This window comes from Solanum lycopersicum, chromosome 8, assembly GCF_036512215.1.
Source record: "Solanum lycopersicum chromosome 8, SLM_r2.1".
Lineage (NCBI taxonomy): Eukaryota > Viridiplantae > Streptophyta > Magnoliopsida > Solanales > Solanaceae > Solanum > Solanum lycopersicum.
Genome location: NC_090807.1, coordinates 57,044,369 through 57,063,147, shown reverse-complemented (window position 1 = coordinate 57,063,147; position 18,779 = coordinate 57,044,369). Strand labels below are relative to the sequence as shown.

The window sequence follows — 18,779 nt, the reverse complement described above, 5'->3', positions numbered from 1 at the left end:
TAAATTATTGATAACAAAATTAATTATTTTTCTAAATAATTTGAAATTTTGAAGTATCATTAACTACTCATTTTCATATAAATCCAAAATTAGAATCATAATTTTAAAATAATAAATTGATTTTTGAAAATTGAAAGAATTTGATTGAAATCGGATATTAAAAACTAGATGATACTCCCTAATCATCTCATTAATTTAGCTCATATTCATATAATTCAAAACTAGAAATGATAATTTTGAAAGAATCATGATTTTCAAAATTTGAAAAAGTTTAATTGAAATTTGAATTAAAAAACTAAATAATACCTACTAATCATCTTGAAATATCTAATGTGCTTATCAAATTGGCATGTAATATAATGTTTAGATATAGTTTTAAATTAAAGAGATAGTTAAACTAATAGTAGTAAAAAGGGGAGATGAAATTGTGATAAAAAAGTGACATTTAAGGTGAGGAGTTTCAATTAAGATGAAAATGATTTTTGGAAGAAGACGGAAGAAAGAAAAAGAAAAAAATAATAAGGAGAAAAAGTTAAAATAATAAGAAAAATAAGAAAATGTATTTTATAGCAAAATACTTGCAAAAATAAAATTATATCCATTTTTTTTGTTTTTTCATGCTCTTTAAGAGAGTGCATACACTCTACATGTCAAGTGGACAATAAATGATGTAATAATATCAGTTCAGAATTGTTTCGGGGGTAATAGGATGCTTGCATAGTTTAGGTGTATTTTTTAAAATTCGGGACAACTTCAGGTGTCACTTTATGATTTTTCTCTTTGAGAAACACATCTCTCTTTTATACCACTCTTATCATGACGTGTGTGTTACACTATATGTATGTAAATATCTAACAAAAAATGAGAAAATCATAAATAAAAAATAAGAGTGGAGGGTTAAATAAGATGAGGTAAAATTTTTATTTTTTTTAAAATAAAATAATATCAATTTTTTAAGGGGGTGGGGATGAGGGTGGGTGTGGAGGGGGACGAGTTGGTGGGTTCTTTTTCGGGAGGCGAGGGTGAAGTAAGAATCTTTTTAAAGTATTTTTTAAAAAAAATTAAAAATTTTTCTTTTTATATATATAGTAATACTTCAATTTTTAATTTTTAATTAATATTGATAGTTTATTATTTAACAATGTTTATTTTTTCTGGAGGAGGAGAATGAAGTATGAATTTTTTAAAAGTATTTTATAAAAGATTTTTTTAAAAAGAAAATTATAATCATTAGTTTTTAATTAATATTAATAGTTTATATTTAATAATAGTTTTTTTTCGGAAGGGGGAGGGTAAAATATGAATTTTTTTAAAAATATTCTTTTTACGGATTGTAATTGTCACATCCAAATCGAGTCGTGCGTGACATCACACTTAACCTCCTAGGTAGGCGAACCAAGGAATCCAAACCTCAACATATACAATAATTCAACTACGAATAACAAAAATAACGTGGAAGCTCCAAAACTTATAAAAGTATCATTTAGGACATCTAATCTCCAAATAATAAGTCTAAGAATATCAAATACACCAAAATAAAAGAATAGAATGGTATGTGTCTGAAAACATAGGAAATCATGTCATGATCGAGAGAATCCAACATGAGCTTGAATGAATAGTTTACCCTAGAATCTGATATGCTGGAGACTGTCTAGAGATGAGGGCAATTTGAAGTCATTGATGCACTCGATGTACTCCATAAAAGGAAAACAAAAAAAAACACAAGTAGGGCTCAGTACGGGGCAACATATGTTGAGTAGGTATCATCGGTCAACCCAAAATAGAAACTAATATACAATGAATAATAGTATAAACTCAACTATAGAACTTAACAAGTGATAAGCTACTAACAACATGAACCGGTCAATAACACTAAAGTTAGTATGTAATAAGTCAAAAATATCAAGATCATCCATGAGGACTATCGCGCCCCATTTTCGCAGAAAACGGGTTTTATGCACGACCTAACAACTCTTTTGGGATTTTGAGTTTGGAGTCGCCACCTAACAAATTAAGGCGCGTTAGAGCACCTATCTAACCTAACTAAGTCTAACTAAGGTCAACGAGCCAGAGATTAGGGTAAGGATTCGATTTAGGATTTATTTATTTAAATGGACGAATGAGATTAAAAGATGACATTTAAAAAATCAGATTTGGGTTGGATATGAAATGGCTAAAATTGCAATAACATTTGGCTAGAATTGGAATGAAAGAGTGACTGTGATTGAAATAAACTCTAATTCAGGTGGCTAGAATTGAAAGAAATTATGATAAAATAGGCTAGAATTTAAAATTTAAAGAAAGTGTAGGAACTACTATTTAATTAAAATACTACATATATTAAAATATTTTTTATATAATTGAAAATCATTTAAATTTTAAAACATTTGGAATTCATTAATAATTTTAAAATATATATATACAATAATTTTATATAGTAAATGATACTAAAATATATAATTTTGAGAAAAATCGACTAAAACTTCAAAACTTTAAGTAAATTTTAAAATGCGTATTTAATCGATATAATCCTAAAAATGGTTAAAGGTCAGTCAAAATTGGGTGTCAACAGTTGCCCCTTGGTTGATTGAGAATGAAGAATGAATTGTCAGGCAACCAACGTTGACTTAGTAGCCGATTTTGTCCGACCGATGAGAGATGTCAGTTGGATCAATTGAAACAATATAGAGTTGAAAAGGGGTACGACCGAGACTTTGGTATTAAGCCGCCTACATATCTCTGGTTATACGAGAATCAGGTCGTGTGTAGTTCTAGATTCAAGAGCAAATGAAACTCTTAAAAATTGAAGAGCGCTAAGGTATTTGAAAGGCACGATATCGGCTTGAATGGATAAGAATAGAGTAGCGAGAAAAGAGAGATTGAGAGGCTAGAAGAGCGTGACAGATTAGCAGGAAGAGCATGATAGAGTGAGGTTATCAAACATTTGAGCAAGGGTTCGGAGTATGAAAAGCGAAGAATTGATAGGGTCTTCGTTGTGATAGATGATAGCATGAAAAACGTAATCAGGGGCGATCGATCATATCTGCAAATTCTAGATAAAACGTTAGCTTATAAATAGATAAAGTATGACCAATAGTAATAAAATATGAGTTCCAGATAAATGACAAGAGGTGATAAGGAGTGTATCTGTTTGAGACATAGTGCAAGCCTTGATAGTCTTTAACTTCTTGAAGAATTGAAACCCATCTCTGAAGAATAACGTCAAACTCCAAAATATTTGATAGTATAAACATATAATAATATAAGCAAAATGTGTGGTCGTAAGGAGAGTCTAAACATCATTTAAAGGTGGACGAGCCTAAACATCATATTTTAAGGCGGAAAAGCCTAAACATCCTATCGTAAGGCGGAAGAGCTTAAATATCGTATTGTAAGGCAGACGAGCCTAAGCATCGTATTGTAAGGCAGAAGAGCTTAAATATCCTATTGTAAGACGGAAGAGCCTAAATGTCGTATTGTAAGGCAGACGAGCCTAAACATCCTATTGTAAGGCAGAAGGGCCTAAATGTCGTATTGTAAGGCAGACGAGCCTAAACATCGTATTGTAAGACAGAAGAGCCTAAATATCCTATTGTAAGGCTGTTTGTCATATTGTAAGGCAGACAAGCCTAAATGTCGTATTGTAAGGCAGACGAGCCTAAATGTCGTATTTTAAGGCAGACGAGCCTAAATGTTGTATTGTAAGGCAGACGAGCCTAAATGTCCTATTGTAAGGCGGAAGAGCCTAAACATCCTATTGTAAGACAGAAAAACCTGACTGTCGTATTGTAAGGCAGACGAGCCTAAACATCATATTTTAAGGAGGAAAAGCCTAAACATCCTATTGTAAGGCGGAAGAGCCTAAACATCATATTTTAAAGAGGAAAAGCCTAAACATCCTATTGTAAGGCGGAAGAGCCTAAATGTCATATTATAATAAGGCGGGAGAGCTTAAATATATATTCAGTCAATCGTAGAAGAAAGTTGATAATAGTCTCTTCAAAAAAAATAATAATAATAATCTGAGGATAGTATGACTTACATAGTAACTCCTAAATATGACAGTACGCTCATATATAATTTATTCCTGCATCCAGAGAAAAATCGTAAATTCAAAAGGCGAGAGATGGTCATACCTGTGCTTGTTTTGCCTTTAGAGTTACATTCCGTTGTGATCAAATTTTTGAGGATTTCTCAAAAATTTCTGCCCCGGTTTAGAGTATAAGATATATACTCATTTTTTCAAATATCTTTATGAAAATTTTTGAGGTTTCCTCAAAAATTCTGCCCCAATTTATTAGTAGGGAATTTTTGATCCTGCTTCACTCAAAGAAAAATTGTAAGTTCCAAAGAAAGTGATTGTCTTGTATTTGGACATTAAGGCTCGACTTCGAATTCAAGTGTCAATTATGTTCATGGATTGTCAATTAGCCTAGATTTGCATTTGTAAAGGAGTGTTTTGAATGACCATGGGAAAGAAAGAAAATTTATTTGATAGAGACCGAACCGATCAAGGGTTGCCTACGTATCCAAAAAGGAAATCAGGTCAAACGTAGTTCAGAATTACAAGGAATGGGGAAGGCTTTGGGCATAAAATCTGAGAACAATAAAGCCAACTTTATTCATAAGAGTCTTGTCTTTATCATTTTCTCTGATGTGATTTACGCTTCCTTGTCAAGTGTCTAACGTACATCTTTGTAGGATCTCCTTGAACGATGAATGTATTCGCCATAGAAGGATTACAATTGTTGTTTTGTGGTCCTTGTTGCACTATAATTTTTTCTTTTTCAATCATATTCTGAATCTTATTTCTCAATGCTGCACATTCTTCAGTGTCATGACCTTGAATGTTTGAATGATAGGCACAATTTTTGGATAGATCAAAGTTTGAAGTAGAGTGCTTGGGAATCCATCCATTTATTGGTCTTAGAAGTCCTTTAGCCCATAATCTCTGAAAAATATCGGCCAAAGTTTCCTTTAAGGGAGTGAAGACACGAGGTTTCCTCACCTTATGTTGAGATACCTGAGGGTTGGAAGGCTCAAGAGTAGCATGAATTTGCTCAATATTCTGATTTCTTTGTTTCGGAAGTATATAGATAGATGCATCTTCATCCCTTTCATCTAATGAGTCTTTCAGGATTTGAAAAGGAATTTATGTATCAGCAATTCTTCCAGACTGAATGCCATATTCTAACTCTTTTCCAATTCGAATTAGGCTGTCGAAACTTTGAATACCAGCGAAGAATAGGGTTTTGTAGTATATACCCTCAAGTGATCTGATGAGATTTTGTACCAACTCCTCTTCATGCGGTAAGTGACGTATCTTGGAGGCTTCCATTCTCCATCATATGACATATTCCTCAAAAGTTTCATGACTTAATTTCTTCAATTTGAGCAAATTTAACATTGTAGGGTCAACCTTGTTATTAAACTTGTATTGTTCCACAAAGTCTCGAGCCATGTCTTCCCATGTGAGCCATTTGTCAAAGTCTTGTTTGACGTACCAAGTGAAGGATATTCCTGATAAGCTTTGAATAAATAACCTCGTTAGGAGAGGTTCATTGTTTTCTAAGCCAACTAGCCTACTGCAAAAATCTTTGAGATGTGCCATTGGATCCCCACGTCCGTCGAACATGTTGAATTTTGGAATTTTAAATCCTGACGGCAATTCAACTCCTGGGTGTAGACATAAATTTTTATACCTTAGGTCATGATTAGGTATTGAATTTAATCCTCCATTCACCTTTTTCTCCAAGTCATGCATTTTTCGTTGCAGTGCATCTAGCTTAGACTTCTCTATTTTGTCATCTATTCCCTCATATCCTGAAGCATTAAAGTTGAGGCGTATTGGAGACCTTTGTTGAGAGAGGGTGTGAGTAGGAATAGGATGAGGAGAGATAGTCCAAAAGGTACTTTGCTGTGGACGAGAAGAGGGATGATTTTTTCGAAGGTTGAACATATTTGTCATATTGCAGGTTCTTAGTCGAGTCAATTATCCAAATACTAGACAACCTTTGGTCAAAGAAGTAAATCAAACACAAAAGCCAGTTATTATATAGTGAGCCAAAATTATAATTTCAAATGAATGACGCAATACCCTCAAAGTGGGACAATTATAACAGTTAATAGAATAAGGCACATAATTGATTCAAGTTATACTTGCCAGTTTGAAGTTTAGAGTCAAAGAAAGTCTTTAACTCCATTTTGACATAATGACTTGATTTAAAATATGATGATCAAATTGACACATAAATATGCAATTTGTCTAAAGAGTGTTGGGGCCCTTTAGACAATAGGGTGGCTACTAATTATATGGATTGACGCCAAGGGTCAAAGCATCTAGGGTTTATGCAGCATGTATGACCTAACAAGGATTTCTAAGAGTTGTCTTGACGCGGACTTGAAAGGGATTCTCTGTGAGAGGCTTGTGGTTTCGCGGTAGTAAAACTATCTGTTACGTCCACGCATATGCCGACTCTCTATAATGGGTATTTGAATAGAATTGGAGTAGTTGTGAGAGGTGCAAAGGCACAACATCACGAGAACAAAATAAAAGAAGAAAGAGGGTCCCAATTGGGGAAATATGAGCGGAATGCCAGTTATCAAAGCAATAAATACTTAGCATTTAAATTTGAAAGTGGTACATATAAGCATTTTATAAAACAATAAATAAATAAATAAGCATAAATAAACAAAGGTGTTAAAAAAAATCACGCAAATAAGAAAAGAGGGTATGAGATTAAATGTAGTAAACAAATAAGGGAAACGGGGGATTGTGAAACATGGTAATAAACAAATAAGAAGGGGGAAAATAGGTGGAGCATGAAAAGAATACAATAAATAAGGCAACAAAATGATAACTAAATATGATAAACACCTAGCAAATAATGAAATAAACAATATAAAGTAAACCCCACATAAATAAGCATGAAACACGTAATAGTAAGAACCTATTATCCCCAGCGGAGTCGCCATTCTGTCGCACCCCATTTTCGCAGAAAATGGGTTTTGTGCACGACCTAACAACTCTTTTGGGATTTCGAGTTTGAAGTCGCCACCTAATGAATTAAGGCGCGTTAGGGCACCTATCAAACCTAACTAAGTCTAACTAAGGTCAACGAGCCAGAGATTAGGATAAGGGTTCAAATTACCTCGAGGGGAAGGTGTTAGGCACCCCTCGAGGTCCACAAGTGTGGGTCCCGGCCGTATCTCATGTAATCTATGTGGGGTTACAATTAGCAATCAAAGTCACTTCATTTATTAATTTATTTGATCTTGCTAAGTGATATAAAACAATTAATACTATTTTATTTTTTGTCACTAATTTGAGCATGCAAGGCTAGGTGATAGCAATAAATAAACAATCAAGTTTTTTTTTTTAAACATATGAGACTAAGTTATAAACAAAATTTATAAATATTAAGCAATTAATATGTGAAAAATAAAGTTTTGAAAATTGAGCAAGTTTTGAAATATGAATTTTTTATTTTTTTAAAAAAACGCTTGTTTCTTTATAGGGATGATGCAACGATATTGTTGATCGCGCTCCTCCACCATAGAAACAATTTTGATTTGAGATCGGTCTAAAAATAGTTTATGTTTTTGAAAAATGATTTAAAAGATTTAGTTTTACATGTAGGCACATAAATATTTACACATAATTCATGGGTAGGTGGTACTTCCGGGGACGCGTCGGGTTTAAAAATTGGAACTAGACCTCGTAGTTCCTTTGACTTTCCCACTAACGATAGGTTAGGAGATAGTGCTTATAATTTATTTTAAAAAATAAACAATGTCATAATCAATCCAAAGTTTTAAAGGATGATTGAATAATGACTCTTAAGAAAATTATGTTGCAAAACTTTGTAAGTAAGAAAAAAAAACTAGTAGAACATTAAGGTAGTAAATTTATTAAATGCAAAGGTTTTGATATGAAATATTCAAAAGCCAAGTAGTTTGTTAAAGCATGAAATGATTTTAATTTATTATCACTATTATTTTAAGGAAACAACATATTGCATCATAAATGCGGAAATTTTCAAGAAGACAAATGAGATTACTAATTAAATAATATCAACTAATTTAGGGGGGGGGAGGGCACAAATATGCACAACAAATTTTATTTTTTATTATAGATATGCTAAAAGTTTAAGCCTATAGACATGATTTCTACGTGACAAGACAATGCTAAAAAAGTTATAACATTTTTAAAACACCTAATCAGCCTACTAAATTATTACGATTTGATTTTAACATTCAAAAATTACGATTTGATTTCTCCTCTTATCTTTTTTTTTCTCTTTAGATTATTTTTACCCTAATTATTATATGACTATTATAAGAGTATTGAAAGTGACCCATTATTAATTCTAATGTTATCTCCGTTTACTATTAAGTATATTAAATATTAAAATTATCCCCTTACTTATATAATTATAGTTACGAAGTCTAAAATAGCCATTTAGAATCTACCGAAAGAGTCTTTTATAAAATAAGAAGTTCTAGTATCCAAAACAACTAAAATGGTCATTACAGTAATACTTTAATTTTTAATTTTTAATTTTTAATTAATATTAGTAGTTTATTATTTAATTTTTATCAAGTTGATATATTTTATCCATGTAGAATGTCATGTGTTAACACACACCACTTGGATGCATTTCTCAAACTAAAAAGTTATAGTTTAAGAGTGTTTGGATGAACTTAAAAGTTGGTCAAATAGCTCTAAAATTTTATTTTTGACTTATTAGATTGTTTGACAATTAGCAGAGTGACTTATTTTAAGTCAAAATAGCTTATTTTAAGCCAAAAGTTAAAAGCTAGTGATGGGGTGCTTTTTTTTTCAGTTTAAAAGTCATTTTATGTTGACCAAGTAAATTACATTTTTGTCCTTAATTCTTTTATTATTATTATTATTATTGCTGTTGTTGTTGTTATTATTATTAGTTTAGTATTTGTATTAGTAGTAGTATTTAATAATAATAATAAAATTTGTGATGATAAAGAAATATGTGAATGATAAGAAATATTATTACTTATAGATGGAAAATATAAATTAATTTTATTTTAATTTTTTTAATACATTGATAAATTTTTTTATTATGTTAACAACTTTAAGGGTATTTCAAACATTTCGATAAAAAAAAGTTTTTATCAGCACTTATATGTCAAACACATTAATAACTTTTTTTTAACTGTAGTACTTTTATTCAAAGATATAACTACTTATTTTAAAAATAAGTTTCAACACTTTTTAAGGTACTTTTTAAAAGTTACTTTTCTAATTCAATCCAAACGAGCTCTTAGTATAAAACTCATACTCTTTATAATTTAGATATGAAATTCAATCAAAAAAATTAAATATATTTTTGACATTTATCTAAAATAAATATTAAAAAAAAAAAGCTCCCATAGATTGTTATGTTATTATATGATGACTAAAAAATTAAAAAGTAAAGAAAATCTAAGTAGTAGTAATGTGGTATCTTTCTCCCCCCAAAAAAGTTAAGCATAAAATTTTGTTTGGCTTGTTCTAACAGGAAAAAAATCACAGCATAATTTAACACAATGATTAAAATAATTTTGATAGTTCAATTGCTTGGCAATTTAAATTTTCATTTTATCCGAGAGAAATTGATTCCCTTTTGAAATTCCTTTTTCCTATCCTTAGTTTTGAAGAAAAAAAGACAATGCTTAATTTGCTTGCGTTATTAAACTTCGTATTGCTAATATTTATATTTTCTCATCTCATATTATTTATTCACACTATAAAAATATTTATTAAACTAATTAATTTTTTTTATAATGTCCTTAAAATTAAATATTTTTTATTTTTAACATAACGTAATACTGTCCACTTTGAATTGGTACAACTATTAAAAAAATAAATAATTGACATAATGAGATTTATCATTTTATTCCTATTAATTACGTAGATATGGATTAAAAATGTGAGATTTTCAAAAAGTTATACATTATTCAATGTAATTAATTGAGAATATAATAGGTAAAAGTTTATTATCCTTTCTTAATTTATCAAAATAAATAAGTAATTAGGATTAATTATTAAAAAAAAGTGAACAAACAATAACATACGTGAGAATATTTAAAAGAATTCTTTCACTTTTGATCTTTCCATATCCATATTTAGTCGAAAGAAATGCATTAATTGTCTGCATAAGGCCCATAAATTGAGAGTAAAAAACCAGTTAAAAGATTAAATTTTACTGTTTCATTTATAATTTTTTTAATAGAGATATCAAAGAAGAAGTGGATATGTAAGGTAATGTAAATCGGAGAAAATATATGTTACGCATTGAAATTTTGATACTAGTATTTGGTGCTGAGATACAATGTGTGTATATATATTAGTATTAGTAATGCATGAGTTACAAGAACTAAAGGTTACAGAAAATACATCAAAGCAAGCAATCCCAAATAATATTTTTGAAAAAAATATACTGAAAAATTCTTTTATAAAGTATTGCCACTCAAAGAGACGCAAGAAAATAAAATTGATGTAAACAAATGAAAAAAAAAAAAGGAACAAGAAAGGAAATAAATAATATTATCGAAATATTAAAGTAAGAAAATAAACCTAATCAGAAATTTTGGGAGAGGTTAGTGTAATAGCACAATATCTAAGGAGAAGTCTTTGAAATTAGAGAAAATTATATGAAGTAATTAATAAATTATTAATTCAAATTAAATGTTATAATCATAATTTTTTTTTATTTGTAATTTTCAGCAAATATTTCATATTTTTTGTCATTCCATTTATAATACTGAAATATATAAATACAGGACTCATTTATATATCGAAATATAAAAATTGACCCAAATACAAATTTATATATATAATATATATTTACGGAAATATACATATTAAGTTTTCTACGCAGCCTAATTATATAAACTATAGATATGACATAAAGAATATAATTTTTACGTGTATTATATGTAAAAGTTGTTCAAGAATTATTCCTAAATTATATCAATCAAACGCAAATTGTTTTTATTTTTCAAAATAGACCGCTAAGTACTGCTTATTTCTAGACGAAGAGGAAATATCCAGGAACATTCATATTTTAATAATACGGAACTTATTAATTTAAGTAGTATTATCTTTTTGGTACCAATGAAAGAGCTCCACTTTGAGTTTAGGTAAATTACATTTTTCAATCACTAGTTTTTTGAACAACCACAACATTAAATTCCTATGTCTTCCTCTTATTTACAAATTTGTGTCTTTCATTTCTTTTCCTAAATAATAAAATAAAGGTCTTATCACTTGTGGGGATACAACAAAATTTCTAGTTGTTTATAAATATATTTTTGTATATTATATTGTCTGTTTATTTTATCTACTTTTTGAAAAGAGCAATTTAGTTTTTCTCCATAAACAGAGAAGCTCTTATAAATTTAAAAAAAATCTCTCTTCCTACTTTTTATGTTACTAGTTTTTTGAACATGTGTTTTGTATATGTAATCGGTATTAATGAGTATATTATTTCTTACAAAAATAAATATTATTAAAAGTAGGGTGATTTTAGTTCTTTTTTATAAAATATGTGTAATTGAAGTTTCTTATTTTGTCTTACTACTAATTGTGAACTTTTATGATGGTACGAGGAAATTTCACAACTTTCATCACAAATTGTAATATTGTTTCACTTGTTTAGAGCTCCTACACATAAAAATTGTAGTAGTAAATAAATTTTTTCTTAAAAAAGTTAAATTTATAGGACAAAAATCACGGAAACATAAAGGAAAATTGAAAGGTCAAATACTATTAAAATAAATATAAAAAAGATAGAGTTATTGTATGACTTAAAACAAAAGAATAATATAAAGATGAAGAAAAGAAAAATATGACACATGAGGAACAATATCAGATAACTTTCTAATTGTTATGAATATATTTTTGTATATTATAGTGTATTGATTTTATCTACTTTTTGAAAAGAGTTTAAGTTAAGCCAATCCATCAATAGAGAAGCTCTTATTTATAGTATATATTTTCACTTTTAAAGAGAGATGATTTTTTTTCCCTCTCTTCATAGTATAACGTTATCAACACAAAGTCTTTGCCTTGAACACTCACGTTGTTGAAAAGAAAATTAAAGCTAACTTTCTTTTTGAAAGATGCATTACTTGCCTAGAGAAATGTCATTCCTTTGGCGATTTTGTTTTCTTTCAATATTAGCAAAATAAGAATGAAGTAAATATGATTCCATGACGATAAAAGATAAGACGTAAGATTTTCACTAAGAGAATTCGAAATATGAAAAGTATCCAATAATAAGCGGGACAGGAAGTGAAGGGTAAAATTAACCTTAATCCGCTGATGTTGTCATATCTCATTTAACATTTCTTCTTAATTTTGTCATTACGCCAATGGAAAATTTGTGTCATAAAACATGATTCCCCCGCTCCATTTCCATTGAAATATTGAGAATAGCTGCTGCACATTTAGTAGTGAATGTCCTATGGTGATATTAACCTTTCATTCCTTAATAAGAAACCTTATTAGCATGTAGAAATTAATGATAAATATATATGTCTAGAGAATGAATGGAACAAATTAAAAGTTGGAGGTTTAGGTTGTGAGGATGGGAGGAAGAAAATTAGATATGGTACCAAGAACAGGTGCCATGGTGTCAGGAAAACATCCTACTCCAGGTAGTTCAGTGATTTCTCCATTTTCAGTAATACCAATAGGGTAAGTAAGAAGGTGTCCAGGCAAATCATGAATGAGTCTTTCACTTGAATACATATCCCAATATTTGTCACCAATTTTGTTCACCTTTCGGATGCATTCTACGCTCTCTGGTTGAAGGAACCTGTCGTCTAACATGCCTAAGTGCTCGTACCACAATGCCATACGGAACCCATGAACTTGACCCCTAGCTGGCTCCTTCACACATAGATGAAATGGTTGGTAGGCTCCCATTGCTATTTCTGAGTCTCTTGCACCATCCATTGACCTTTGATTGATGTTAGCTGATCCAATGATAATGTATTCATCATCCACTGCAGATTAAAAACAGAAACATAAATTAACAACTTGATTTTGGAAATGTATGGATCCACACACAGACATATATATTTGTAATTGAACTTGCCTATCATCATTTTGGAATGCACGTAAATCATGAAACGTCTGGCTTCTTGAGCTTTATGATAGCCGGAATTAGGTTCTGGCGTTTCACAAGGCTCGTATTCTCCTCTCTTCTTTGTTTCCCTATTGCCAAGGCAAAAGAAACTCAAATACTCCTTGGGATTTGCCACAATTCCCTTTACTTTTAGAGCTTGAATTATATCGGTATACATCATTTGCATGGTCCTCCTTTGCCAATCCAGTATTGCTTGTACAGATGCACTCTCAGGAAGGCCTTCTGGCCACATTGGAACCACAACATAAACTGTAAACCTTTCCCCTGCTTCAATTTTGCTGACTATCTTCAAAGACAGCTCCTTTGGGATCAACTGCAGAGAATTAATGGCTTCGTCCTTGATATCATTGGAGTACCATGAAAAGCAGCTGCCTAAAAAGTACTGATTTTCTATGTAAATGAAATGCTTTGCTCGACGAATGGCATTAATATATGCATCCTGTATGCTTCGATCAATGATGTTCTCCTTACCACTTATAAGACCAGACTTGGCTGCCTCTTCGGGAGCACTGGGGAAGCCAAAAGCTGCTCCTCCATCAATGGATCGAAAAACTTGAACATTCCATGTGTCGTGATCATCAGGATACATAACAGGTGAAGGTGGTATGATGATATTATCGATATCCCTTAGGTCTATAAGCAAGTCCCTTACCCCTTGCTTCCTCCATCTCTGTTCAAAATTGTAGAGCACATCCCAAGCTGCTGGCCCTTCTATTCGGCAATGGATATCGTGCCAAGGCTCTCTTGGTCCGCCTTTATGAATTGAGGTACCGGTGAAATTTGGTTGGTGAAAATCATCATGATGTGCTGTGTCCAAAGTCCTGAAAAGGGAGTGAAATTGTGTATCATATCTACCATCACAAAGATCAAGCCCACCAATATAACTCACAATTCTCCTCCTCTCCCTGTCTCCATTAGGCATTTCTCCATCAACAATTACAATCTTTTGATGATGAGTAAACATTGTCCCAATCTCTATATTCTGAATAATGCTCCGTCCATCATCAGGATTTCGAGGACACAACACACAACTTACTTGAGTGCCTCGAAAATAATTAGCAGTTTCTTCATCATGAGTAGCCATTAGTCCATCTTGTTGTAACACAGGAATCGATGTCCTGTCATCCCAGACCAACATTAGAACTCGCACACCTTCATTAGCTTTTCTCTTAAGCAACTCTCCGAGCGATATGTCTCCACCAGGCTTAGGCCTCCTCCTGTCCCTTATCAAAGTGACCTCGGTATAAATAGACCATCCAGTTATATAAATTAAATGCTTTGCATTAGTGACTGCATCAAAAATGTCTTCCCAACATCGTTGTGGCTTATAAAACTTTCCATCAGAAAGTGGAATTTTCGGGATGAAGTTATCAGGAACATGACAATCTTGGTAAAGGGTGACCCTGCATCCTTGTCTTTGACGAAAGAATGTGTAAGGAACTCCAGGAAATCTTGTGACTTTTATCCCTCTATTCCAATTATATTCCCTTGTGACATCAAAATATTGCAACTTCACATGGATTTTAGAGTGTCCATGCAAGGGTTTTCGTTCTGTATTGAGGATTTCAAGCCATTCATCAACTTCTTCTCCATCTAGCAGTTGTTGTACTGGAAAGTAAGCTCTTCCAATGACTTCTGCTCCAATTGGATTATCAAATTTGACGGTGATTATGACATTGGCAGCCATATGGGCACAGTAAATGTGGAATGATTCGTACCACCGTGGATTTTTGTGATCATCCAGTAATCTGGTTCTGCCAACTCTGGCTTTTCCAAGATCAATGGTTGCATACAATCTTGACGCTGCCTTGTTGAAACCAATAGCTCCCTCAATGCCTTGAACCACCTACAGCAAAACAAGTACATTAATCTACAAGTAAATACTTTTGTTACTGTCATGTAACATGTCAAACTGCACAATTGTAATAGTATGCTAGAGAAGTGTTGGTAAAAACATTGAAACTTCACTCGTTATTCTAGATAATGTGGTATGAGATCGATGGAAGTACCTCAAGACAGCCAAGGCTGCTTCGTACACTATAACTTGAACACCGTCACAATGATCCTTGGCCTTAAGCCCAACGTCACACATGCTATGCTACTAAAGTAGCCGTTTCAGTGCTAAGCGAGTAGTCATTTCAAACTGAAGCGGCACCTTAACTTCTTTTGTCCAATAAAAGAGTCTGAGAATGCACATAGTAAATCCTAAAAGTCACCCCAAATGCCTTTTGTTAGAATTTCGACAGGAGAAGGCTCTTAGCCTTCTTCCTGCTTGTCTTTTGAGCAATCTTAACACTTGTATTCGTTTACTCATCCTTGAGGACATGATATGATAAATTGTATGGTAAACCAAAATGACCATATTTCCAGTAAACAATGGTAAACTTAAACTCAGATTGAATCGCCCCTATACACAGGTACAAAAATCGGGTGGAAAATTAAAAAAAAAAGACACAAAAAAGTTCCCTTTGTTTCTCTCCTAACTGGTGTTTCCATTTCCCAAAATACCCAAATTCATCAGTTGCATAATTCATTAAAATCAAACGGCATTCGTATTTTGATACACATACTTCCATTCGATTTATCGAAATTTCCCATCTTTATTAGATCTAAAATCAAATAAGGAAGTGGTGAAAAGGAAGAGGAAAGCAATTTTCACCTTATTGAAAAAGTCTCTGCCAAAATTAGTATGAAGCCTATCAACCTCGAATATAGTTACATGAAGAGTACCATGTAGCAGAAACTGTGCCATCCCTGAAAAAATATACGAGTAATAAGACTCATAAACTTTAAATTCCGAATCAGTCAGTCTCGAAGCTTTATTTGCATCATATCATGTGATGTTAAACAAAAGAGTTAGAGTTGATTACCTTAGTTTGAGCTGACGAACAGAATCTTGAGATAAAGAGTTAATTGGGAGGAGATCACAATAGTAGCCAATAGTAAGTTGACTTACATTTCTCTTCCCAATAAGTGTCAACTTAAATAAATATTCCCCCGCACCCATACCCATCTGCCAAAAAATAATAATTATATTTTGTAAATAAAATAAAATTTATTATTTTAAATTTGCCTACACAAAAAACACAATACATCTTACAAAATTATATATATTATGTATTAATCTCAAATATTTACTTAATAAAATATTAAGACTCCTAGACCAAGCACCTTTAGAAGTCCTTATAAAAACACAGTACCACTCCAATTTAAATGGGAGTGTTAAGCATGGTTATTTTTTAAAATTATACCATTCTAATTTTTGGATATTTTATGATATATAATTAAAATTAGATTTTTTTGAATCACTTCAATTATATTTGTTTGGTATGTCGGTTTGGTACGATTCGATCAATTTTTAATTTTTTTTACAGTATCACTTCAAAATACATTATTACTAAAATATTTCTTTTTCAAATATGTTTTTAAAAAAATAGTTTAGTTTTTCACTAAAAAGCCAAGAAAGTAAAACCTTATTATTTAAAGGCTAACAGAGAAAAATTGTATTCCATCTGTCTGAATTTATGTGACTTATTTTTTTATGGCCAGTCTAAAAAAGAATAATATATTTTTGTATGAAATAATACATAAACATCACCCTTAACTTGGCTTCAACGGGCAACTGTACACTCCAACTTTGAGTTGCAAAGTTAAACACTTAAACTTGTATAAATTTGAACAAGTAGACACGCATATCCTACATGACATAATACATGTAAGACGACTCATAGGACATAAAATAGTCATGTAGGGTGTCATGTAGGATGATTGTGTTTATTTGTTCAATTTTATACAAACTTAAGTGTCTACTTATGCACACCCAAAGTTAAAGGGAGTCCGGAGTCTAAAGGGTATAAAATACTAACAAAAATTTCAAAATGGTATATAAGATTTTATATTAACCAAAACGACAAAATCGCTGGAACAACAGCAATTTACTCCACCGAAAAAACCAAAATCATTGCCACTGCAGCGATTTTGCAAAATGTGAATATTTTTTTTAAAAAAAAATTGAAATCACTACCTAGGCAGCGATTTTCAATTTTTTGTAAAATAAAAATTATCCTATTCGATCCCTAATCAAAAGAAAGTTGACTTTTTATTTTTATTATTTTGCAAATTAAAAATTTAAGCAAAGATTTTTATTGATCAAAGAAGAGGTATTAAAGCACCCTCAAGTCTCATAATTCTAGCATGATTACTTGATTGATCTATATCTGAATTGAAATCATTTTAGAATATATTAAGTTTATAAGCCTAAAATTGCTTTTGTTCCACAAAATTTGTTTGAACTTGTTTTAAAACTTTGCCTTATTTTATTAGTACGTGGGGTAATACAGACAACAATACTTCTCAGCCTTGTCACATATGACTGATTTGTTTGTGTGTCGCTCATAAAATTCACATTATACACTTCAATTGGTATTTTTACTCTTATCAACCTAATTATGCTCCTAGCGATTTCATTTAAGTACTCTTTTTTTCTTTTTTTCTTTAAGAAAAGGCCAAAAAGTCCCATTTTATTTATTAAAAAAAAATACACCTCCCTTATATGGTCTTAATTAAGTCCTAACAATTTTAAATAATATTAATATTAATTATCAAATGATGTAAAAGACCATTAAAAATAAACAACATTAAATCTATTTGAAATAAATTTAAATAAAATACTTTTGGATGTTCCCATGGAACCATATAAAGTTGATATAAGTAGATATACTAGAAACTAAAATCAGTATAAATGTCTTTTTTTTTGGGACAAATTACTATATATAGTAGTGATTCACCCATTAAAACTATGAAGTTTTCAAAGCTCACTTTTTATATTAACCTATACATTACTATTTGTTTGCTAAACGTTAATCGTTTGCAATTAACTGAAGTTGGTTGAACAATCAAAGTTAATTACAGAGATTTATAATATAAATTTATTAATTTAATATAGATTCATCACTCAAAAAATATCCAAAGAAAGTTACCGATTTTATTTTATTTTTTATATATTAAAAGAAGAGCACATATTATTAATCATACAAAAGAGAAAGTAACTTAATTCAATAGAACTCATTCAAATATTGTTTAATTATATAGCTAGAATATTGAGTTTCTTGTTTTAATTAAAAACAAAAGCAAGAGTTGGACTTTTAAGCATGCAAAAAAAAATAAAAAAATAATCACAATATTATATCCTAACAACCAAACAAGACACCAAAGTTTTATTTCTAAACTATTCTTTTATCTTAAAATTATTTATTTTTATTCTTCACACCAAATCATCCATAAAAATAAATCTCCAATTCCACTTTATTTATTATTTATCTGCGTTTTTAGCTCTCTTTTTCCTTTTTCTCTCATTCCAACTTTTCCAAGATCAAAGTTTACGAACTTTCTAACATTTCTCCACTCTGATTTCTTTTCATGTTTTATTCTTAATTTATTTTTAATTTTTTAATTTTCAAAATACAATATTAAATATTAATTAATAGCTAGGCAGTATAATAAAATAATAATTATTTTATATGTCAAATCCAACTTCTCGTCGCGAATAAAAGATAACCTGAGGACATGAAGTCTAAAATTCAACTATAATAGCAATAAAATATC

General features: G+C 30.7%; 1 protein-coding gene across 2 annotated transcripts; it reads right to left on the bottom strand.

Moving 5' to 3' along the window:
• Positions 1 to 12,470: 12,470 nt before the first annotated feature.
• On the bottom strand, positions 12,471 to 16,131 carry PLDa2 (phospholipase PLDa2). Of its 2 annotated transcripts, none has more exons than XM_026032279.2 (4): positions 16,046 to 16,131; positions 15,185 to 15,929; positions 13,125 to 15,021; positions 12,471 to 13,032 (listed from the first exon to the last, which is right to left on the bottom strand). In XM_026032279.2, the coding sequence occupies exons 3-4, from the start codon at positions 14,860 to 14,862 to the stop codon at positions 12,599 to 12,601; spliced, it is 2,172 nt and encodes a 723-aa protein (XP_025888064.1). In that variant the 5' UTR covers positions 14,863 to 15,021; positions 15,185 to 15,929; positions 16,046 to 16,131; the 3' UTR covers positions 12,471 to 12,598. The 2 variants fall into 2 exon arrangements, with proteins under 2 accessions (XP_025888064.1, NP_001234863.2); NM_001247934.2 differs by having other exon boundaries at positions 12,543 to 13,032; positions 15,835 to 15,929; positions 16,046 to 16,129.
• Between the last annotated feature and the right edge of the window lie 2,648 nt (positions 16,132 to 18,779).